Consider the following 26,487-nt stretch of genomic DNA (forward strand, 5'->3'; position numbering starts at 1 on the left):
TGTTTCTACTCAAACTGCTTAAATACACGACAAATATTAAAGCGGTTTGCAACGCTTCGCAAATACTCTTAAAAACTGTTAAGTGACGAATAAACATGTTCTCGATTGAGAAATTTGCTCACCTCGGTCTGCGTGTCCATGTCGACCATGATCGAAGATACAGGAGGCGCGATGACGTAAACCTCAATGGGAACTGTAACAACAAAAGCACGTACAAAACGTTAATTTCGTATAATAATAATAATTTTGTATAGTAATAATTTCTGTTATCTCCAGAGCCTTCGACAGAAACTTCCATGAAAGTACGCTCGAAACACGACCAGAAAATTTATAATTTATCCAAAACGGAACCTAACACCGTCGCTTTGCGATACCAAATCTGGATATCAGAATAAACATATAAAAAATGATTTCAACTCAAATCTCCAAGACAGAAATGTTCTCTTTTCTTTTTTTAGAAGAGATAGAGTGTTTTTTTTTTTAAAAAAGTTCCGAAACCGCCGATGTAAAAAATGATCGATGAGACAACGTCCCATCCGTAATCCTAATTTAATAGTTTACACTTTCGACGCTACTGTCCGCGTGCAAGGCGATCGATGGAAACTGGTGCCATTTATCCCTCGGTTCCTAACGACATTCTCGAGATGAGACCGAACAAAATCAATTGGCCGTTCAAGGCTATTGACGCGTTATTTCCACCACGCGGCTCGCCCACGCGAGTTCTCCATCTCTGAAAGAGGAGCGCCATTTATCACGGCGCAAAAGAAGCTGTGCCTGACTGATTCATGGTCGGAGAAGTGGTCTCGAGCTGAGGTTAATGTATTATACATACTCGAATTTGTTTTTGTATTTCCTACGATATTGGAATAACGAAAATACCACGATCTATTTAAGAAGAAAATATGACATTGAGATCAGTTCTTTTGTGTATTATAGTATGCGACACACTGACACGAGTACTTTTCCCTTGTAACGTAACTTCGGTGGGATACTGTTTGGGCTTGATTGAAACACAAAATCCTAAAGTTGAGAAACCTTTTTAGATAGCAAAAACGTTTACAGAGAACGGAGGACTTTCAACGCTTCGGAATTGGTGCAGGACCTCTTCAGAAAATGAAACACAATTCTACGAATGAACGCGATTTAACGATCGCTGTTACATTATGCAGACGAAAATCTTGCTCCGTGGCCTCTTCAATCTGCGATCTGTCTTTCGTCGAATCACAAAATATTGAAACCTTTCCCTTTCGATCCACAGAATAACAGTAGAGATTCATGTAATAAGAAATAAATATTTATTACAACTTTCAACGCATTGGTATCGATATAATTCTTCTCCAGAAGATGGGAAACAGATCTATAAATAAATACACTGTTCGTAACGATCACTGTTGCATAAACCATACGGAAATCTTCCTTGATATGCTTTTATTGGTTTTATTAGTTTATTGGCTTCAACCTGCAATCTATATTTTCGTTCTATCGAAACACAATCGTAAAACAAAATCGTAGAACCTCTCCTGACAAACCTCTCCAATCTTCGGAACGACACTGCAGATCCACGTAATAGAAAATAAATGTTCACTACAACTTTCGACGCTTCGGTACCGTTACAATCCCTCTCCAGAAAATGGAAAACAATTCTACAAATGCAACATCCTCAACGATCGCCGTCGCGGATGTTCGATCGTGCTCCCATTAGCTTCCACGACCTCTTCAATCCGCTAAACGTTTTCGACGCTACGAAAACACGCTCCCATCGACGCGATTGCCAGGATTAACGTTAATATTCATCCGCGAGGCACCCGATGGAATTAGCGAAGTCGCGCGAGTGCTTCGAAACTTAATCAAACTCCGAAGTGCCGTCTACTGCGTAACACGCGGTTATTTTCATTACATCGCCATTTCTAAACGTGGAAGGCGGCTTTCGCATCGTCGATTACCGCGACGAATTACCGTATCGGAAAGCAAACATAACGAGAACGCGAAATCGACTCCGAAACGAGCGTTTCTTTGCGTTCGCCGAGCATAAACTCGAAGTTTTATTATCCGACGAACGATACCGTCGATTCGATCCTTCGTGAGGTTATTTAAACCACGGGAACGAGAAATATTTGCTAAGAATATCTCGAAAATCGGGGCTAAAGAATAATGGGGGTAGGAGTGGGGAAATATTTCGGTGGGATCAAATATAACCGATGCCCTGAAAATCGTAAGATGAATCGTCCTCTCTGATAAATTGCTTTCTGTTCATTCTTTTCTCTTCAGAACGAATGTTTACGAAAATAGTGAGAAGAAGATTTGTTGAAAAAGAAATGAAACATAATATCAACGTAGATATTACGATACAATTAAATGTATTCAATTCAAAACTGTCTGAATTGCAACGTTTGAAAATGTACTGAATAATAACCAGACCTCATTGTGTAGCAAATTGAATACCTTCTAAGAGAAGAAACTCGAGGAATACTAAACTGTAAAAATGATACAAGACCAGAATTACCAGATAGAATAATCTGAAAATATATCGTTACAATGGAAGTTCTTATTACAACAGAATTCAATATATTCTTAATAAATGTTAAAAGACCATAAAAAGATCTGATTAATAAACGAATTCTACGTCAGGATTTCTTTTTTTTCATCAGCTCGAAAATAGACTCTACGATGCTTCAATTACTCAGCTCGTCATAAATTATGCAGCTCAGTCTTACAAGCACCTCGCATTGAAAAATTTAAAAAAAAAAAGAAAAAAAGCCAGAGAAATTCGCGGTAAAGTGGGACTCAAGTAATCCGAAGTTTATAGACGGTAGCGTACACCCGCAGAATACGCGATAAGAGGATCTTTTCAACGAGGCTTTTTTAAAGTGAATCGCGTTACGTAAAGCCTCGAGTTCTGACCTCGACGACTTATTTTCGAGAAGATATTTCTTTAAACCATACCTCCCGACAGGCAAAAAGGAGCTCGTACCAATTTTGTCCACTCTCGAGAGGATATTTTTGCGCGTCGCTCTTTTGATTGCGCGACTGAGTCTTAGTGCCTCGATCATTCAAGTCACGGTTCAATTTTACCCGTTTCAAGGAAAAATTCGCTTTCAGACTTAATTAGGCATCGACGTGAAAATTTCATTCAATCGGTACTTGCTTTTTAAAGGGCTACGCTAGCCCAGCGGCCTAAAATGATCCTACTTAAACACGTGGATTCAAGGTGAAAATTGATACCATTCCGAGTTCGAAAGCGTTATCGAATTAACATTCATTACGTCGTGTTTCATCCCTCAAGATTTATCTCGCAGTCCACGTATGAATCGATTTTATTCGGAGTTTATTATTACTAGCTAGCCATCGAGGGAATCTGCGAGTTCTCAATGAAACGGTTCCGCACAATTGCCCGTCGAGATCTGAATGGCACAAAATCTCTCCGTCGATCCTGACTAAGCTGAATTCGCGATTGCACCTTAGCTTCTCGCGTGAAATGTCGCCCATTTTCCGCGATTACAGTTCTCTATTACCAAAGGATTCCTAAAGGATTCCCAAGGATTACGAGAGGTACCGAGATATCACCAGCGCGCACTTTTATCGTTAAATAAAATCGCACAAATTTTGTTCGCCTACGTAGCTCGCCGTTACCGCCATAAATCCCATAAATACGAAGGTATTAGACGCGTGTTACCCCGTCGTTCCGATATACTTTCGTTAGGACGTACTTCTTGATTTACCAATTTATACGAATCGGAAATTATGATTCGGTGAATTCGCATCGATGAGTCCGATCGTTTCCAGAGGTGTGGTTTATCGAGCGATTCGAAATGAACGACTCGAGACAGGTTTCTGAACTGACTGACGTTTGTAGACCAAAGTAAGGTACACGAGCATGCTAAGATTATTCTAAGAAACTATACGCGTGGATACCATGATGAACGTTTCACGGAACACTCGAACCTAAACAAACTCGATAGGTTGAGTGGATTATGACACAGAGAAGGAATAAATAAGGTATGGCTCGGTTCTATTTAAAACGTGCGGGATTTGGTGATATTTTAATATCCATTGAAACCAAATCCACTGAACCAAGTAAATATTAATCTCGGACAATGGTTAAATTAATTATTAACGATATTTGTTCGAACAGTGACCGAGAATATGATTTTTCTGTAATATTAACGGTTCGTCGATTCTATCGTCCTTGGAGCGAACAGACTCTGCTGACACGCGTCCACCGATTCGCGTTCGACCTTCCTTGGCTGATAGGAACCCAGGCGTATCAGGACTCCTGATTCAGGAGTATCAGGACAGTCCGAGGATTCAGTACCTCGCGTATACTTCGAACGAAAAAGCTGGACCGATCAAGGACCAAGGCTGGCCTAGGGAACTTTGATTCCTACTATCTTCGACTCTCCACTCGCAACAACTTCCACGTGACGAGACCTGGTAATCGGTATCACTCGCGACAAACTTTGTTTATCCTTCGTCACGAAAATGGCTGCGAACTCGTAACATAATCTTTAAATATAAAATTGCTTGTTCCTTTCTCTTTCCTCTTCCAAAATATTGTAAAAAAATCGTGAATATAAATCGTAAAATAAACAGGAAGATATCATTGCATAACTCTACATGCGACTCCACTGTCAGGTCCGAACGCGGCTAAATTAAAATCCCTCTCATCGATCCCTCGACGAAACACGTGTCGGCGTTTATAAGTCAGAGACGAATCGCTGTAGGATTACTATAACTTGTCCAGAGACGTTTGCGCGACTTCCGATTTAGCTCGAAACAGTTTTGGCTAAAGCGTTGCGGTCTTGCACGCAGCTACTGGCTCCGCGCCAGCTTCCACCCATTTAACCACCGACCACGACTTTCTGATACCAATACGCCTCATTCATCAACAAGCCAACCGACACGGAACCTGCGTCACTGGACCAAACATTTCTTTCGAAACGTAATGATTATCGATGTTTCGCGTTGCACTCCAATTTTCAACTAATAGGGGCTCTATTCGTCATCCTATTCTTTCTCTAACCTGTGACATCGATATTTCAACACCCGTATTCGAGTCGGACCAGTTGTACTATTTTTCCGTGGCGTTTTTCGGCGGCAAAAACGATAACAATTATTCGTTTCTTGTTTCCTCGGAGACACACAGTCGGCGTAAGAATTATTTATTTCAAGGAATCATTTATTTTAAATTGGTTGCTCTACGAGTACTTATTACTAGATTGCGGATCTTTTAGGCATAAAATCTTCGCGAACGTGCCTACAAAAATTTCACCTAAATAGAAATTTATTTTATTCTGCAAATATTATAACACGAACTTTACTTTCAATCTTTTTTATATTGTTGCATAGTGTTTGCATTTTGTAGTTTCTTGCACATTGAAATTTTCTATAAATACATACACTATAAATGCACTGACTGTATTTGTCTCTTGAGAAGGATATCCGTCTTTGAAAAGAATGATTTGTTTCTCCATGAAATGTAATTTTTACGTTCCTAAAACGATATCGAATCTGGTATCTGGTATTCAAAACGGTTTCCTCGGAGATATATTTGTCTCTTTAGAAGGACATCCGTCTCTGAAAAGAATTATTTGTTTCTCCATAAAGTGTAATTTTCGCGTTCCTCGAACAGCATCGGATCTGCTCGAATAAATTGCGTTGCAAGGAAAACTAATTCGCGCGCGCTATTTTTCAAGACGAGTGACGCAACGGCATCCTCGGAAACGCGAGCGTCGAAGGGACGATTCAAAGGAGAAGGAAACCGACGAAACTATTTCGTCGATAAACGTCCAGAGTGTGTACGTTAAAATAGATTTACGGCAACAGCCGCGCCAAGAAATCAATCCCTCGGGATGCGTGCGAACGCTCGCGAAGCTTTGCAACTCCAACTATTCCCTGGACGATTTCTGAGAGCCGGAAACCCGCGGCGTTTGGATTTATTTGGCCCGCAATTCTGCCGCCCGGATTACAAAACTGGCTAATGGTGACAAATAGTCCGATACATTCGCCGTACGCGCGACGTAATTGACGAATATTTGAACACGGGGAAATTTTGGAGTGATTTATACGCCACGGTCCCGTAAATAATTGCGATTAATTATTGCGGATAATACTGTAATAGCATCCGCAGATTAATTATACTTGGGGCTCGATCCATCTGGAAAAATGTTTCAGCTGGGTTCCGTAGTTTAAAAATATTTATTCCTTAAGAGTTTGGTGGAATTAATTATGTCGAAAATTAGCTTCGATTTCGAGGGACGAATGATAACAGAAAATGGGAATTACGTATCGCTACTGAGAAATATATGAGATATTTAAACATTTTTACGATCTCATATCTCATTACTGCCTCACAACGATAGAGTAATAATAAATATTTCCCCAATGCTCTTTACAGCGTTTAATTCAAAAAATGAACAAACAGAAGGAGAAATTAAGTTATTATACATTACAGTGAACATGTAAAGTTGGATAAACAGCGATGCAACGAACGAGTGTGCAGCCACAATAACAGCACGAGTACAACAACATTTCCCTGTAAACATACCCTCTGCGAATGTTGCTAGAGAATCGTGATTCAACAACGATAGCGAAACAATATCGTCCAAAGCAAAGTACGAGGCTGCTACGATCTGGGTCACGTCCAATTTTTGACATTCGGGGAAAGGCTCTAATAAATCGTGCAACGTTCGAAAATTTTCCAAAATATGTTTACCGTTCCAAAACGATTGCCAAATTTAATTTATTAGCCTCGTTCGCATCTGAATATTCATCGAAAATGAAAAATGGCTAGGATGCCTCCGAAGCAATAAAACGGGGAAAAGTGTGCACACTCGGTTATTCATTGAATTTATAAGACAACAATCAAACGTCCATTCAAAGTCCAAAGGAGAATAGGTAGAACCGGTATTGAAAACAAAACGAAGCTCGAAGGTTCCACGAGAACAGTTTTAACACTCGTCGAGAATGCACGGAGTTGAATATCAAGTATTAATCGACAAGAACCCTTGACGAAGAACGTGGACGTTAAGTTTGCTTTAGTATCGTTCTTATAGAATCGAATAAAACGTATGGAACTCTATTTGACTGTTGAATTAACTACAGATGTTCGATTATAAAATCTTTCTTCAGGCAAAATAAAATGGAAACTAAAATGGTACACGTTTCGTGAACCAGTTAACGAGAAACAGATTTTGTTAAGCGCATTGAAGTATACAAAGAACGATTTCTTTTTCTTATAACCTTTCTTATAATATATAAATTTTAATTGCGTCTCGAAATTACAGCTACAGGCTTAATAATCGACAACTTCTCTGACATTTTCTCCTACCCTCGATGGTAACTGTTATTCGTGGCTCGCCCTGTATGCTTCAAAACAATCTTTTTAATCCGTAGAAATTACACGGGAAGATAGAACGATTATATTGTTCCGTAATTACTTCGGGAACTCCCGCTTTCGACGACCCTTGAACTCGATGAACTTTGCTCGAAGGCTAAAAACCGCCATTAGAGTTCCCGCGAATAGGACCATTCGTGCGATGCCAAGTGGTTTTCATAATCGGGATCTTTTGAGGGAGTTAAAACATTTTTATTATAGCTTCAATCGTTGACGCCTTTTCGCGCGAATTCTTCTTAGTAACTCGTTTAATACGTTTTTCATGGTTAAACAATCGAAACGATCTTAGGACAAAATCGGCTTCCCGTTAATTGATCCACGAAACATGCTCCATTTTAGTGTCTATTTTATTTGATTATTATTCATTTTTTATAAGATATTTACTACACTGATTTTTACGAAACTTTATAGGGTCGTTTCACCCCCTAAATATAAAAACGGGCCGATATAAAAAAATACGTATATCTTGTTTTTCGGTCCTTTAAAACATATCAAAAAATCAAAACAATCAGAAATGGACACCTAAAAAGTTTTCCTTCTTAGTTTATCACAATTCTGAAACGATAGTGAATCTATTACGTATCATTATTATGAACAAGTCACACGTACGGGGAATGTTCTGTAATTGTTTCATTTTTTGGAGGGCTAACGATAAAATTAATCAAATTAGAATTCTGATTATTCGTAAACACATCTATGATGAGTACTAAAACCAGGATTTTCTTCCTTTAGAAATACTCGCATCTTTTAAAGGTTACTTCGACGTCTCGTTTATCATGTTCTCGAGCCACGTGCGAGAAAGTGGAAAACCATAGTTCCATAAGAAAAAGAATTCACGTCCTCAAAATTTCCCGAAAGAGCATCCCCGAGAAAAAGTTCTTTCTCCGCGCTACCACGCGCCTCTTAAAATAGCGTGATGCAATCCTAAAGAGATCCTATTCGAAACAACCATAAATAACGAAGGTATTCAGGTGTTTCCGCTTAATTAAAACCTCGTCGAAGCGGACTTTCGAAATCTCCACTTACAAGAAAACCGTAAAGGAGGGATTTTTCAAAAGTGCCAGAGTCGATTGTATCTTTAAATCCCTCCGGCAAGGGAACAACTTCGATCGATTTTAATTAAAAAGCATAAATAGTCCGGGGTTCGTGCGAGGCCGCGTAGCACCGACTATAAATAAACAGTGACTGGACGTTCGCGATGGTGCCATGCAAGTTCGCCATCCGCTTTCGCTAATGAATTAGCTCGCGCGTTCTGACCGTTGCTCCCAACACGTCTCAGGGCTGTCCTATCGACAGCTTCGGACACGCGCGGCCAATTCGCGGCGATAATGATTTTCGCGTCGGTTCGGGGTGACTGACGTCAACGAAACGAAGGAGGATTGAAAGATGGGAATGGCCACCGATTACGGTTAACGCGAATTCGTTAAATCTCGCTGTCGCTCACTTCGTGGAATCGCTATTGCTTTTAGGTTGTCGGGGTTCGGTATGCAGTGTTAGGTCAGCAGGAAAGGGACCATAAGAGTTGTTGGGACTAAATAATGAATGGGTCTAACCTTCTAAGGATCAAGATCTATGTGTAGTGAAGAGAAATCTAGTCTTTAGCAGGGGTGAGCACGTTTTTTAAGGAGAGATTATTTATAATTGTTGAAATTTAATTGAATCCTCCGTCGTTTGGGGGTTAATTTAGATTAGTGGCGCTAGAGACTACTAGCGCCACAGGTAGAGGCGTCATGGACTAGTAGCGCCACAGGTAGAGGCGTCATGGACTAGTAGCTCCCCAAGTAGAAGCGCCAGGAACTAGTGCCGTCACAATTACAGTTCCTGGAGTTCTATAATGCCTATCCTGTAACGTTCTAAATCCAGAGAAGAGAGTCTTGAGAGATTTATTAGCCTCCTCTTCTTTGTCAGATTTATAAAGTTTCTATATTTCTAACCCTCGTTCGATTCTAGTCTTCAGCAATATTAAGAGCCCCTCCATACCTGAGTCTAGGGATATACTACCATTTAACATATTTAATAACCGATATTTCACGCACCAAATTTAAGTACAAGTGTAAATTACGTTTTTGATACGATGAATATTGAAAATGTAATCGTTACCGCCGTGTATCGCGTGTGAAAATTTAAGCTGATGTAAACTTATAAAATCACGAAGAATACGGACGCGCACATTTCATTTCATCCCGCAGCCAGATTCATCGATAGGAATTTACATAAAATTCAAATTTCACCGTGCGCCACTGAATTAAGTGTCACTGAACGAGATCAATAAATTAATCCCCCCGAATGAATTTATAATGACGTTTGACGATTTGTCTACTAGTAACGCGCTGCCAAGCGAATTTCGCGAAGCGAAGAAGAATACCGAATAATCGTAATGTAAACGTTTTATAAATCTCCTTCTCTTGAATTTCATTTTATATCGTACAATATCCATAAGGTCGGCGCAGTTATTCGATTAAAAACCTATCGTGTTACTAAATAAAGCTCGATGTTCAATTATTCATCGCATTTATGCATCACATTTTACTCATCGAAATCCTCTGTTTGAAAGTTTCATCGAGATTTTCAATGTAACATTGATCTACTACTCTTTTATGCTTCCCATAATAAATTCAGTAGAAGAGTCTGGAGATGATAACTCAGACCTAAAGTCAAAGGGCAACAATCGGTGTCAATTTCGAGACCTCCAAATAGTCCAAAAGTAATTTAGGCATTACCCGATCTGCGAGTCACAAATGATTACGAATCTGTGCTGTTATCTTCTCGTGTTGTTGCATCGTTGCTCAGAAATTTGTCTTATGAAACTTTCGAAACTATCGAACAAACGAGGCTTGATGCCCGAAACGATCGAACAATAACGCCTGGTGCTCAAAACGATCAAACAATTCTACTTGTTCCAACGCAGCTGTCCATTCGTTATTCCCTGTATTTACACGCCCTGCATGTGAACCACAACCGTTCGTTTATATAACCAAAATACCCTCCCTTCCTTCAAAGAAAAAAAAAAAAAAGAAAAAAAAAGTGTAAACCATACGATCCATTGAAACGTCTATCTACATATATACACCAAGCTTTCTAATTCCTTCGATCGCATCACCACTCGTAATATACGTACAAAGGTTGCGCGACTATAAATTCGGCGAAAGATCATCGATTACAAGGGGGTCGAATAAAGAAACCTCTTTCGTACGACCCCTTCGCACGAAAATTCCTTTTCGAGACCAACTCCTTTCTCGGGACAACTTTCCTGTACAGCGCAGAATCGTATCAAACTTCCACCATTTAGGCGAACTCCACGTAGATACCGCACTCCGAAGTAATTTAAACGAACCCTGGCAGTTTTAACTATCGAACAAATAAATCAACAGAGTGTACCTCGGAAAAAGTAATCGATGGTCGCGGAAGTTGAGTCCGCTAACGAGTTTGGATTTTACTCGATGGCTGGATAATAGTCCGATACGCTCCTTTATATACATACCAGTCCTTTGGGATTTGCTGTACTTGTGGTGAAATTATATAGGACCATTTATTTTTAATATTAAGTCGTGCGTACGGTATCTTTGTGATTGTCCAAAATTACGAAAAAGGGATGTTTAATACAATTTGAATTTTATTAGGACTACACACACGTTTATATACACGTTATATGTGTTTATACACGGTTATACATGTTTATATATGTTTATGCAGGTTTATACGTGTTTATAAATGATTAAATTTGTTTATATACGTTTACACGCGTTTGTACATATCTGTATATTTTTATATTCCTTTATATACACGTTCATATATACTTACGTACATTTGCACACGTTTTTCTAAGAAATATATACTTATCCACCTATCTACGTACAAATATAGCGTGATCTGTATCTTTCTAATTTTCAAGTGCTCATGTAAACAACACGTGTTCGAATATTTTTTAAGAATAAAACTGCATCCAAGGTACAGAAACCAAGAACCAATTAATGCACGAACCTAACACCAAAGACAGCTAAAAAAAAAGTCGATTGTGCGAAATTGAAATTCGTTCTAGGAAATCCTGATTACACGTCGCGCTGCGTGTGAATCTTCGCGATTCGATTCGTATGGACAGAAGTGGTTACCGAGGAGACTCCACTGAAGGCCGGGACGTAATTAAATCGTGGTTGACCGAAAGGGTTGTTAGCGGGTGAGTAACCTACGATTTCCTAACGCAAATTGATTTGCGTATAGGAAACAAGTTGCAATGGGACTGCGACGCATTCGGGACCTCGCATATCACATCGTTAACAAATGTTTGCATCCCCGAATTGGCGATCACGAAACATCCGGCCTGTGTATCACCTCTGAATAAATAATTACTGTCGAACGAACGCGCCGCGATGCGCACCGCACGCGCTTCGAGCATTTGTTTACCGCCAGACAGAGTTGCAATTCATTAAAAGTGGCAATTTTGGTGGACCAAGTGTACGTTGTCTTTTTTTTATTTAGCCACGCTAAAAATACGGGTCAACATGCTGTTTTGCTTTTCGTCAGCTAACGAATATCTTTAGATAGTTTTTCTTTTCTCTTTTCTTTTTTTTTTTTTCATTTAGCCACGTTTCGACTAAAAATGGTCTCCCTCATTTCGTCAAGTTAACGAACATCTTAAGATCGTTGTGGATTTATTTAATAGGGGATTTTAACAAAACTTTACTCAATTGTTTTTTTATTAAATATACCCTCCCAGTTTTGTGAAAAACGATATCGATGTTATGTAATTTTAACACAGAGATACAGATTTTCACGTGAATATTTTCAATTTAAATCGAAATGCAGGGACAGGCTTGCTGAAAATTGGATGAAACACTGAAATTATAAACCGTTTAAAAAAATATATAACAATCGGCTACGCTGTTGCGGAAATATAATTCATTAAAATCTGAAACTGAACGTAGAGAAGTTGAAACCTAGGCCGAAGTAAATTACATAAAAAACCGACCAGAGAGCTCAGAGAAAATTTTCAGTGAAATCAGATTTAATCAGTATCGATCGAACCTCGGTACGTGCAAAATTTCACTCGGTGATAATCAAAAATTTCAATAAATTCTCGGTGGGAAATTAGATCGTACGAGGAATCCATACAAAAATTAAACTAAAATACAGACACAAATTAATTGTTTAATATTTCTCGCCAGCATACGTAACGTAAATATAGTTTTTAATTTACGGTCGAGGTATACTACGCCTCGACCACCAGAAAATAATATAAAACCAGCAACGGAACAAGACCGAGGATTCTTATCGAGTCGAATTACGTTAATCTCGGGGGAACATCGATTCGAAAATCCAATGTTTACTTATTAGTCGGATAAAACATTCCGTCGGCGTGCTTTATTATTTCAGCTGCGGCGGAACGGCGTCAATGATATAATTCACGGATTTATCGCATCACGAGCAACCTCGAGATGCATTTTGCCCGCTCGAAGGCTACCGAATTAAACCGACCGTCGTTCCATTCAATTCCCGATCCCTTTGATCCCGAAACATTTCACTCGTGATTCAATAACGCGACGCTACCCTCGACTATTTCGCAAATCGCGAGATTATCCATATCGTGGAGTTTTAAAGGAGGTTTTCATGGAGGTTTAAAGCGCCGTGCTCGATTTCCGCCCGGAATTCTCCTCGTCTCTTACTTTGTGTGTAAGCTTTAAGCATCTCCTGGTTGTCCGTATAATAAATTTATTACGGAGCGTAGTTTCAAGCTCGCTTAAGAAATGCTCCAACGCGTGTTAACGTGTGATACTACACGTGGCCTGAATGGGAAATGGCGGAAAAATGGTGCAAAAATGACGCGGTGAACGACGCGTTACAGATTCGAAGCCGTTGTGGCGCTTACCGCGAGTTCTCGTCTCCGAAATAGACCACACGCCGTAATCCATTGGATTAAGGTCAGGTGAATAGGACGGCCACTCACGTTCGTCGATGGACAAGGGGAAATTGACCTGACGCCGTAGCTGGATCGCATTCGCGCTCCTGTGGGCAGGAGCAAAGTCCTGCTGGAATGCTCACTCCTGCTCTCCAAACTGTTGTTCGACGCAAGGAAGGACAACAGAGCTTGACACGGTGTTGCGTGTCTGGTTCGAGTTTCGATCCTTCGTTCGTGAAAATCAACGGAATTTTGGGACGAATTCGAGTCGCGATCGATGCCGAACCATGTTGACGATATACGATCACGGATGGCGCGAGGGAGAGTTTTTAAATTAATTTCATTGGAATGGATGCGCATAGAAGTTGAATATATTCAATGGTATCTAAATATAATGAGGTGTGTATATTTTCCAGAATTGCTCAGGAGTGTAATTCTCGTGTGTAGATTGGGATACAAAGGTATATTTTAATAGAAGTGCATCGAATTACTCCAAAATGAAGATTCCTTTGCAAATTAATTTGATTGGAATGGAGGTGCATACAAGCTGAATATATTCGATAATATTTAAAAATTATGAGGTACATTTTCTAGAATTAGTATCCTGAAGTATCCTGACAAGTATCCTGAATACTGTGATTTCGTTCCTTTATTTTTAGAATATTATACATTAGAACTGACTCTGTGGAACCAAGGTCCATCGAATTAGTCTGCGAAGCGGAAAGTCGCGAACCCGATGGACGATCCGAGAAGTCGATCTCGCACTGTTCGTTTTTGTTCCGTCGATTCTGAAAGATTCGAAGGCATGAGACCCCGGCAATACGAAATAAAAGAATCACGGATGGTTTTTCCACGTGTTATCAGCATTTTTCATTTTTCTCTTCGCGCGAATGAATGCTTCTCTCCCGGTCAAGGGGTTTTCGAAAAAAACAGCCACGTTGAAGGGTGTCAGTTCGCTTCGTCCTGCTTCCTGAACAATCCTATCGAAACCATGCGATCGATTAAATGTACACAGTGGTATACATATATCCTTCACATATATATTCAGCTCTGAGGAATGTACGATTTCGGATGAAATATTTCGTTCGTAGAATTATGCAAATTTCGTTTCCGCAGGTATCTGATTCGACGTATCGAAAGAGTTCAAACTCCCTCGACTATTCCGTGTTCCTGTCGATTTCTCCGTCCAAGAGATTCGAAAGAAAATGTTACGTTGTCTCGAAAGTCGCTTTCGTGACTTGCGCTCAATTATTTCACATATTTCACTGTATACGTAAATAACCCAATTTCTTAGATGTCGATGGTATAAACGTAACGTAAAACATAAAATATTCTCTTACGAATTACTTATGAAACGTAAACTCGAAACTTCTGTGTATAGTTCTGATGTACAATATATAAATTCTATATAATTGCTTCGTGTGTTATCGAATTCAGTACGAGGTGAGATATATATTTGCATCCAATTGTAAAAAGTGTCGGTAGGTTTAGCGTTAACAAACCGAAAGAAAGTTTCGGGACAAACCAATAGCAACATGTTCCGAGGCCAACGGCGTAATGCTTTGGCCAACAACGGCGAATTACGTTACATCGCCGTGAACGTGCTTATCGTCGATAACAGTGCATCTCCCGAACCAAATAGATTCGCGGTTTTAGCGTGGATGGATATTCGCCCTGCGTGCGTACCGAGACTGCACTCGATGGAAGCTGTGCGTGCGTCATGCACGCGAGATGCACGCACGTTTAATGGCCACGTTGAGAGCACTATCGGGACCGACCTTCGTTAACCTCGCCATCTCCGTCTTTCCGTAGGCATGTGAAGGCACCTATGCGGTCAAAATAAACACCATTTCGCCTCTCTACCGACCTAATTTCGAGGAGTCTCTCGAACATCGTCGAACAATTTGCCGCGCGAACTTGCGCGGAACGACGAGGCTCCTGCAGTCAACCTTCAATTAACCCTTTCGCTATCGGTCGTACGCGCGTTTTGGTCGCGTAGGTCGCGAGCATGCGAGCAATAGCGTCTCGTTACTTCGTACTATTATTTCGGAAACATTATCAACAGAAGGGTACAATGTTTCTCGAGCTTCGTTTGATTGGACGAAAGTCGGAGGATGTAGTGCACTTCCATGAGAAAAATAAAAAAAAATATAATTCATGGACGCGGTGCTTGGTTTACGAGTTCCCTTTTAACAGCAAAGTTGAAGTTTTTATTGCGAGGGCACTACGTGCCCTGCAGAAAAATCGCGACGCTGGCAAATATACGTTTAATTCTGACTACGTGCGTGGTATTTTGAAAAATCCAATCCCAGGTTTATGTTTACCGACAGGACTTCTACGGGGGATATCGTAATGTATGACGTAATGGAAATATAATTTCAGCTGCCATTCGACGGACGAGGTACTCTTCGTTTAACATTTCGTACAATTTTTGAGAAATTTGAGAAGAAAAAGGAGAAAAAAGACCATCGTCTTTTCACGAGTACATTAAAGTTACAGATTGATTGAATCGTCCAAATTGTAAGATCACTATCCATTGGGATGAGTAATTATTGCAAAACAAATTTCACGATTTCATCATTCTTAGATACCATCGAATATATTCAACTTATACACACGTCCATTCCAACGAAATTAATTTGCAAATAAAACCTCCACTGTAGAATAATTCGACTTTCCAACCCCCATTAACCTCTGCATGTACATTCGCAGCTAGTTCTTCTTCGCATAAAATATTAACGTCCAATTATAAAATTATAAAATACCACTTTTCGTTTAACGCAACGTTGACGGTGTTTACCGAACCGAATAACTACTCGTATAAAATGATAACGCAGAGGCGAATGTCATTATGATAATTGTAATTAGTGACGGTACAAACTTCCATGGAACTGTATCTTCGAGTAGTACGAGCGCACCGAGGCGAGACACAAGTGGTTCATTTAATTAGAAACACTGCAACAACAGACACGCCAAGCCGTTGTTAATAAACATCCGATCGATTTGTGACGTAACGAGCACCGGTGCACCGTTGGGCGATGACTAATTTCGACTTACGTTCGTCTATTCGACGCGATGTTTTCGCAAAGTGCGAGCCGTAACAAAAGTAACGGGACAGAAATTTTTAATCCGAGTCACCATGGTAAGAACCGAGATCAAGAGACAGGGATGTGCGGAGACAAATTCAATAGAATAGCAAAGGCGAAGTATACTCAAGGATATAGACACGTAGTCACGGAATACTTTACAAAAATTCAGAAAAATTTGTCTGTTTTCTTTTTTTCAATTCTTAACGCATTCTTTAAATTCTTACAATATCAGATCGTAAGAATTGTCGCATATTCTGTCACTTTTTCTACAGAAACAATCGAACTGTACAACGTTTATCGATTTCGTAATCCTACAAAAGAAAAAAGGTCCACAGAGAGAGGTTCCACAACAATCCAATACATAAATCACGAGCAAGGAAAGACTTTCCTTGAAAATGTCGAACGAGGAACTCGATAAGCGAGCAGCTGGCGTGTGTTTGACGCGATGTTAAATGCGATGGCAAAAGCGTGTTCCCTTCGTCGTAACCAGGTTTGCGAAAGAGCCCGGACGATGCCGTCCTTAGAAATTTTTTTTTACCAAAGATTGACCGAAGAGTGTTTTACTCGACCCGTGCCAGGCTCGAAATAGCGCGAGATATCGTGGAAATCGATACACCTCGGCATCGAGATACGGTTTCGCAAGGATGCGAACACTTACAATTAGCGCAGCGCGGAGACACCGTTAATTGAAAGTACACCTCCGTGGGGCGCTTTTTAATTCTGCTACTTCGACGTGAAAGCTTTATGGTAAGTGAAAAAGCGAGGACTTTTAAGTAATGAAACCGCCAAGCGTCTTTTCGCGACTATGTTAGCGACTACTGATTGGCGAGATTGTGATTGGAAATCAGTATTCGTGGAGACAATATCGCGAATAAACAGGTTGCTGGGAAAAATTAATCGTCGACTCACGGTTACTTTGAATACTTATTCCGAACCGTGATTGTTATTAATATTTAATCGAACACTGCAGTACGTTGATGTGAACTACACCCAGAGAGATTTCCCACTGAAAATTTTAGAGGAAAATTAATATCTTCCCTTAGGGTATTAAATGGTAGAGTGATAGAAATAATGTCATGGATAAATTCCGTTTCCTCCGTGATGTAATGAAAATTAGGTTCCTAATTAAATCCAACCCCTTGATTAAGATTTTCAGTTGGAGCTTTCATCAGAGCACAACACTGGTACGAAGCATACGATTATTGATTAAGTCATCCTTGATTGCAGGCCACCGTAACTTTTAAGCATAATCAAGTTCGGACAAAAGAGTGAAACTATTCGTATTCATTCGATGGGGTGACTCGACGCGAACTCGACTGGGACCCTTTATACGAACAAAAACTTGATCAGGGGTTAACCAAGTTTCCGCCACCGCCAGTCGCGAGGGAAATGGAATTTAATTAAAGTTAAATCGAAGTGCAAATACGAGAAAATAAACGTCCAACAGATATCGAAATAAATTTATAAGAAATAGAATATAAAATGAACGTAGAATAATGGAAAATAATTTACATTCAATTATTTATGACTATGGTTTAAATAGGAATTAATTCTACTATCGTGATCGAGGAGAGATTAACAGTTGCATGGTTGTTTTTTGATAAGTTTACTTGAAAAATGTGTAGAATTAATTTCTAATGCAGAAAATGGACTCGTTCTCCAAAGTTGCTTTAAAAAAGCTATTTAAACTAATAATACCATCTTGACCTTGTTTATGAACTTTCGATGCGGTTACATGTAATCTATAAAACATTAGTTTCATTAGTGAAAATACGTATAAGCATGTAATAATTGAGTACATCAACAGTCGCGACGTGCTGAAGCTCCTAGTGGCTGATCATTAACGCCTTATTCTACTTATAAAGACTCCAAGCGCTATCCTCGCTCATTGGAAGAAACTCATAACGTAATTGCAAACAATTTTCTGTGTAATTATTTTTAAATAACCTCCTAGTCAACAGAGAAATTATTCACAACGGAAATATTAATTTTAAGATAATTAACTCCCTATTCTGCTTACAAAGAGTCTGAGCGCTATCGTCGCTCCGCGAAGGAAACTCGTAGCGTAATTGCAAACAGTTCCCTGAGTAATGATCTTTGTGCAACCTTCTAGACGGTAGGAAAATTGTTTGCAAAGAAGATATTGGTTTCAGGAACGTTTACAGACTATCTATGTAAAACGTTGAATTTTCTAGTTCTAAGAGTATCGAAATTCTCCGCGAAATTCTTCTATATTTGGAAATTGTTCATCAGGGTAGAAGCAGATACGATAGCTAGAGTTTGATGATAAGGAGGCACATGCAGCAACGTTCAGATCTACGGACGATACAGAGGCTCTTGTCTATGATCTCAATAACCCATTTTGAATTCACTGAACCCTGCACACGAGCGCAGGGTATACAAGCTATAAGTCCTTCCAAAACACAACCATTCGAACGAATTCTAAAATTTACTGCTTGAGACACTTTATCGGATCAAAATATCCCTCTTATTAATTTATATTTCATTTATACTCGAGACAATACACTTCTACGTCCTTGTGAAATAAAAACTGTTATTGCTCTCGTCCCTTCTATATTTTTGAAACTGTTTCCACAGAGATAAACTTCAAAAGGAAGGAAATCCTCGTTGTACGTTTTCAAGTGATAAATGATTACATGCTTAGACGTGGTGTGAATATTTTCACACTTTCTTTGCCTTTGGTTTTTTGCACCGGAGAATATCAGGACGATTTCTTCTTCCACAAACACGCACACGTCGTCGTGGAAGTAAGGCATTGATCATAAAATCGAAAGCAGACTTACGCGCTCGATTTATGGTGCTGGGTGTGGGTGACCGTTCTTGGCAAAAGAATTTACTGACTTCGTCTGGTATCGCGACCACCAGACTGCATTATGGTCAAGTTTTCAACTACCTTCCCGCTAAGCGTTAACGATGCGAGACTACGATTTTATTGCGATGTTTATCCTCCGTGGTCGAACAAACACTCTACCATGAAACATTAAACAGCGAAGAATTTATTGATTGCTTGTTTGTTTCACTTTGATTATTCAATAAGGTATTAGATATTTGGCTCATTTCTTGCAGTAATAACACACATTACCATTTGTGAGCTCTTGATACAGAATAAAAGACCATGGCAGTAGATGACAATACTATCGTTTTATTTTTGTTCACGTTCAATATTTTATTATACCACATTGTATTTTAATGTCTCTACAAAATTTCTGTGAGCTCAAACCACTTAAATTGACTTTTAAAGGAAACCATGATTCTTAAGGTATTATTATTGCAGAATCCGAGCAAATATTTTCTGAATGAATTCGTAAATTTTATTTATATGGAATTTTTAAAACGCGTTTCGAATCGTATTTGGAAAGTATGATGTGTATTTGCAAGAGAAGCGAAGCAACTCGCGAATAATATTCCAAAGTCGCGAACAATGCATTGCGTTAAAAAAGAGAGTCATAGAAGGAAGTAAATTGTTTCAAAGGAAGTTCCTTCGAGAATTTTAAATATTTAAATGTGAAGATTCGTTGAATTTTGTATAACCCGTGAATCGCGAACGCGTTGTAAAAGGAGTAACGCCAGCTTGGGAAAGTTTTCTTGGGTGGCGCTTAAAGGGGTAAAAACTACCCCCTTTCAAGTGTCTATTTAGTAAAATCGATCAAGAACAAATCGAAGGTAAAAGTAAGGATACTTTAAAGATTTCACCGCTATTGGAATATTATTTTTCAATCGACAAGACATGTTTCGCGTATATTAATAAAAATTGACCCAAATGGATTCAGTGACGTCACACGCATAACCGTGTCCATTAATTTTTGACAAATGTAGCTAAATAAATACTTCCTCCGATGTAATTTTTACTCGCTGAAAGTGGATATCAGCCGATAAAAAATGCACGTCCAATATTTTCCAATGCTGTTGGATGACGTTGCTTGTCAGTCTTTTTAACAGTACCTTTATATTTCAAACACAACGCACGTCGATACCGTGACCACGTACAGTTCGCATTTGTTGATTCTGGGGATATTTTTGACACGTCAAATATTATGAGAATATGCGTGGACGATTCCGCGTTTGTTTAAAATAAAATTCATCGAAAAATTGGAAAACTGAAAAAATTGAAAATTCTTCTTCGCGTATCGTTGACTATGATCCCTGTGCTCCTGGTAATCGAAGAAATGAAAATTACTCTTTTTATTCTCTAACAAATATTTCTGTACTTGTATCTGTAGTACTCGAGAATTTCGAACATTATTTTCCTGGTGTTTCAACTATTTCCTGTATTTCTGGAAATTGGCAAAATTGAAAATTATTTCCTTCGTACCTTCCACCAAAATTATCAACGCAAAGACTCGACCGTAATTAAAAATTATCTTCCTCGTACTTCCACCCATTTTTCCCAACGTTTCTGTCAGCCATCCGACTGTCCGAAATTCCAGCGAAATACGAAAGTCTCGCGCGACATGATTTTCCACGCTACGTGATACGAAATCCTCGCGCGAACGAACGAGAATCTAGTACAACTTCGCCGATTCTACGAATGCAAGCCGTCGTTTTCGCGGCTGTAACCGATAAACTTTGTCAACGACTTTGTCGCAGAGTTGCTATTCATAGCCAATAAAATCGGAAGGGGGTCCTGAGGTGCGGGCACTCGTGGTCCCGATCGCTGAGGCCATCGTGGCGATCGTTACAAATTTATCGAGTTAAGACATCGCTGTAGTTAGTTGCACGGCAAACTGCATCGTAAAGTTGGTGAATGCTCGTGTCGAATCCACGATTATTCTTAACATGTAGGAATGGTGGGGGAGGAGGTTGGTTACCGTTGAATTTCGAACGAATCGACTACTATTCTTTGGTTTTAAAAAGCGTTGGTAGGTTAAGTCTGTGTTAAAACCTAAAAATTGTATTGAACCGTGTAGTTCAATGATACCAGATGAATGCCTCAAGAAAAGGTATGTTGATTAGCTTTACTGAAAGGCTATCAATTAAAAAATTTAGAAAAAAAGAAGCTACATCTATTAGGTTGTCCCGAAAGTTTCTTTCGCGAGTTGCACTCAATTATTTTACGTGGTCGTGATTATATAAATAGACAATCTAATTTCATAGATATTCATGTTGTAACAGTAATGGAGCAAAATGAATCGTGCGCAATTCAGTAATGTAACATAAAACAGAAAATATTGTGCATGTATTACTTATTAATAAAGCGAAAGCAACTTTTCTCGTATAAATGCATACGTTCCGCGTACAAGCGAGTATATTTCCCGTATTTGCATCCCTTTTGTGTTCATTTTTAACCACGGCTATTCAACGGAATCTAACGCAACGTGAATCGGTTTTGGACTCTGCTACCTTAAGCGAATATATCGGAATCCTTGATCGGAACGTTGCCGTGAATGCCGCGAATCGCGCGTTTCTTACGTTCGCGAGGTTTTAAATTATTACGAAGAACTTCTCAGGCAATGCTTCCCATAAATGATATTTTTATGCGATGACTTAACTTTCGTGTCTTATCAGACGCATCGTGCTATTAGAAAATTAATTCTGTTTAATTGTTGCTCCGGTATTTCACATCTGGGCATTAAAAAGTAATAGATACCTAAATGATTCATTGATAGAAAATCAGAACCACAATTGTAGACTTTCGAGTGATTATTTGCAGCGATGCGAAGTTACATCGAACTCGCAAGAATCTCAAAATCTCGAAACAGTAATTTCTGACTGAGACTTTTGCGTATAATAATCAGAAATCAGGGAATAGGATGGATATAATTGTACTCGAGGCAGCAAGAGGAACGGGAGCTGAAAGGAAACCCGGACGAACGAACAATACTCCATTAAAAAAGTTTTAAACAGATAAGCTAATGTCTTCCGGTCTAGTCAAGTGAAACTCGCAAACATCTGGAATCTAATGGCGAAGACTTCGTAAGATTGCGCAAACCTAATGCGCGTCTACATTTAAATCACAGAAACTGCTATTACGCATCCGTCTAAAAATGTGCAACAAACTATTCGTTCACTTTGGAATATTCGCGGTCTACTCGTAATAAAATCAAATTTCTAGAAGTCAATATTTTATCAAGCGACTAGATGAAATGTTTCATCTATCAAAAAAACAAAATAAATTCCCATATTCGTAATGAATACCGTTCAAAAATAATAATAAAATACAATAAAAATACTTCTAATATAAAATGGATCGACCGAAAAATGTTATAAAATCGAGCATCCATTAATTCATTGCAGCAAATAAAATGATAACTCCACGGCCACTGTTTGTTTGGGATAAAGGGATTCGCGAAATTGAAGTGCCATTCGCAAAATGGTACACCGCGACGGCAATTCCGCGAGAGATTCAATTTGAATAATGAAACAATGTGGTACTCACCAAGGACAGCGATGCCCCAGCCGTATCTCGTGACAGAAGCGTGCACAAAACCGACCGACTACTAACTTACTCGTTTTATCGCGACGCAATTAGCCGATCGAATTCAATTACTTTCCGTCCCGTCGTTCAATTCATTCATCGCGGCACCTCGCGTTTCTTCGGCGAACCGATACAGTAGCATTTCGTTCGTAAAGCCTTTAGAACTCCCGGCTTTGTTAATTTTTTTCATATTTTCTAACAAAATATCACCGTGCATCGTCTTTATTCGTTTAATCGGAACGTTTAATCCGAGAGGCAACAACTCTCCAAATGTCTCTCTCGCTTTGTAACTATCTCACGCGGAAACGGAAGCTTCTGTATCCGACAGAACATACTTAAAACTCGGTAAGACGTTTACTTTACCGTTCGAAGGAAGGTGCACAGAATTTATCGGGAATTTGCAAGTGAGAATTTTGTTGAATTGTGCAGCGAAATTTTCTCGATTATTAATTTTGATCTGAAACGTGATAGCGTGACGTCCATTCGAGCACGTTGAATTAATTATTATTGCCTAAGATGTACGACAGTATTTTTAACTCGTTCATGATGTCATTTTATTAATTTTCTTAGGAGAACGAACGTGTAAAAACTGTATGTGTGAATATAATTCATATAAATTTGAAGCAGAAGGATCGATCGAAATAAACATTGTTTCCACTTTGTGTTATGTAAAATTGCCATCGACTAAAATTTAATCATCCAAACTATTCCTCCCTCTCTCGAATAGTGATCGAAAGATACATCGATAAGTAAATTTCAGTTTCCTTGCCTTCGTTTAAATTTGTTTTACTTACAAGCACGTTCAAAAGTATTTTCAGACGAAACGAATTCAAATTTATTTCAATTCGGTCACTCGGCGATTTATAAATTTTGAACACGGTATTCAGGAGGAATTCCAATGAATATGCGCGCATCGAGACAGGAAATGCAATTCAAATTTATTTAATCTTCGATTCCTTCCAGCGCGTGCGAACGTTTGTTTATTTGAAACGCAACCGACACGCGCGATAATATTTTTATGAAAGTTCCAAGGACACTATTCGAAGCTTCACTCGCCTTCACGGGAAACCTCCATTGATAAGGGAGTTGGAAATGCCAGACGACTACGAAACAATTCTCCAATCGAGTCGATTAAAGTTTTACCGTGGGAAATTTGTTTCCGCTAGGAAAACGGAAACTTAAAGCGATAACCGTGTACCAAACACTCTTCTACGATGCTTTAAGATCGCTAATTAAGTTGCCTTGTTGAATTATTGAAAAATTCTATTCCAAAACAAATACATTAAATAGAATCTATTAATATCTATTTAAATTAATTCAAATACTCATCGCCTGTTCAATAAAATCTGTACACGCCTTATCAAACAAAAATAATAGATCGACTAATGCTCAACGATAAACCTCCACAAACCGCCATTTTTCTTTTCGAATACCCCACATTTAATTTCCTATACTTAACCTCATCTACCTATTTCAATTTCGAACCACGCTAGTCAAATATTCACCGTCTATTCAATAAAATCGGTATCCGCCTTATCCAATAACGATAAACCTCCACAAACCGCCATTTTTCATTTCGAAAACTCCACATTTAATTTCCTATACTTAACCTCATCTACCTATTCCAATTTCGAACCACACTAGTCAAATATTCATCGTCTACGCAATAAAATCTGTATACGCCTTATCAAATAACGATAAACCTCCACAAACCGCCATTTTTCATTTCGAATACCCCACATTTAATTTCTTATACTTAACCTCGTCTACGTATTTCAATTTCGAACTACGCTAGCCAAAGAAACAGAACTGCAATAGGATCGAATTGCAGAAATTTTGCGAGGTTATACGTAGCCGCTAGACTTCTATCACTATCGACGTTCTTGGGACAACTGTTGCTCGTACGAACTGTTGCTCGTATTCGATTTGCCTGTGACAGCTGACACGTACTAATTAGTCTATTCAGGTTTCACTGAAAACTTTTAATCTACTTACACCTTCCGTGTATTTCCCTCCAAAAATGTGCAACGTCGAACTCGTTTCCGTCGAGTAACCAACACGCGGTCAAATTTACACGACCCACGGCCAATTCCCTCGCGAGAAATCGTAAATGAGCTTTTCGCGATCTAGAGTACACCGGTGCTTACAACGCTAGCCCGTCACCATTTCGCCAATGTATCGAGTTACCTTTTAGAGGAGCAATAACCGTCGAAGGTTCACCAACAATGCCCGTGGTCCAGATTCCTATTGTCCCACTTCCCAGGAACGAATTTCGTGTTCCTTCCGGTGCCTGTCACATCTTAATGCTCGAGCACAATAACACTTCCGGTACGATCGTTTAACAAGAGTAATAAAACGTTTAGACGCTCCTTCTACTTGAGTGATGTAATTGATGCACGGTGCACATGTCAAACTTTGACGGTTTTAACGTTCAATGGTTTCGCGTTCACTTTCACCTCGCGAGAATGTCAATAGTGTTGAACAATACTCTGCAGTTAACAGATTGTTTAAGATGCATCGCCGTTTTAGACGCTAATCGCGATGTTGATAGAAACAGTCAACTTTTTCCCTCCAAACTGTTCGCCATTTTTGTTAAATGAATTTAACGCGTATTGCCGATTCCGTGTTTTATCGTTCGATGGCAAGAGGATGTAGTTCGATTTATTCGGGATTCGAGTTAAATTAGACACGCGATCGAAACGAGAAACTATCTCCGAAGGAGAACTTCAAAAACTGTGAATCACGCGGCCGCGGAGCGTCAACTGAGAGTTTTCACTGGTGGAAACGTGACTCGAGGTGCGCGCGCAACTGACGCCGGCATGGGGGCGACACTAACGTAACAGTCTTAGGGGATGTTTACAGCGCCGCGGGAACTATGCTGTTCGCATGCAGATTTCAAAAAATTACGAACAAAGAATGCGATAATTAATTATCATACGATGGATGTGGGTAATATTTAAACAATTTTACATTTCGATAGCGACTCCTTTAGGATTTTTATAGCGATTGGAGGTGTACATTAATTTTATAGCCAATAGGAATAGTTCTTTTATTACTTTACCGACTGGTAACTTATCAATAGGCTTTTCGTCTCCAACACTTACCGACTGATAGCCTACTAATCGACTTCTTATGACATTCACCGACTGGCGGTCTATTAATCGTCTTTTTGCTCAAACACTTACGAATTGGTTCTTATGATAATCAATGCTCGTCATAATGCTATTAGATCGAATTACGAATATAAACACATATTTGTGGCTATGAAAGTTTTATTTTGTTTTCTAATCAATGCTCGTCATCATACTAATACATTGAATTACGAATATAAATACATATTTGTGGCTATGAAAGTTTTATTTTGTTTTCTAATAGCAAAAACAGGAAACATTCTATACCATTTGTCTTTTATTAAATAACAAAATCCAGAATCAGACTTTTAAAACAAAAAGACTAATTGTGAGAACCGTTGATTGGAAGATGTAATCTAACGTTGGAGCAATATCTGTATTTCGTTTCATCCGTTTTACTCGAGCAATAACCGAAGTTACATCGAATCGTCGAGAGTAGCCAGTTTAGAAATCGATAGCGTTAATTTGAACCACGAGAAAGGTAATGCCCCCAGCGACGGATAAAATTGCGTATCGTGGCAATGGAACGTAACAAAAAGCGATCC

The 26,487-nt window shown here is 39.2% G+C and overlaps 1 protein-coding gene across 10 annotated transcripts in view; it reads right to left on the bottom strand.

Annotated features, from left to right (window-relative positions):
* Positions 1–25,561, bottom strand: part of LOC128887126 (calcitonin gene-related peptide type 1 receptor-like) — a 121,364-nt gene extending 95,803 nt beyond the window's left edge. For 5 of the 10 annotated variants that reach the window (XM_054142647.1, XM_054142637.1, XM_054142648.1 and 2 more), the window contains exons 1-2: positions 24,999–25,561; positions 123–193 (exon numbers count right to left, since the gene is read on the bottom strand). In XM_054142647.1, coding sequence (XP_053998622.1) covers positions 123–149 — 27 coding nt within the window. In that variant the 5' untranslated portion in view covers positions 150–193; positions 24,999–25,561. Of the gene's footprint in view, positions 1–122; positions 194–3,707; positions 3,836–22,772; positions 23,140–24,998 lie in introns of those variants that run through there. The other 5 variants (XM_054142638.1, XM_054142641.1, XM_054142639.1 and 2 more) reach the window with 4 other exon arrangements.
* Between the last annotated feature and the right edge of the window lie 926 nt (positions 25,562–26,487).

Source organism: Hylaeus anthracinus, unplaced genomic scaffold, assembly GCF_026225885.1.
Source record: "Hylaeus anthracinus isolate JK02 unplaced genomic scaffold, UHH_iyHylAnth1.0_haploid 11985, whole genome shotgun sequence".
NCBI classification, from domain to species: Eukaryota; Metazoa; Arthropoda; class Insecta; order Hymenoptera; family Colletidae; genus Hylaeus; species Hylaeus anthracinus.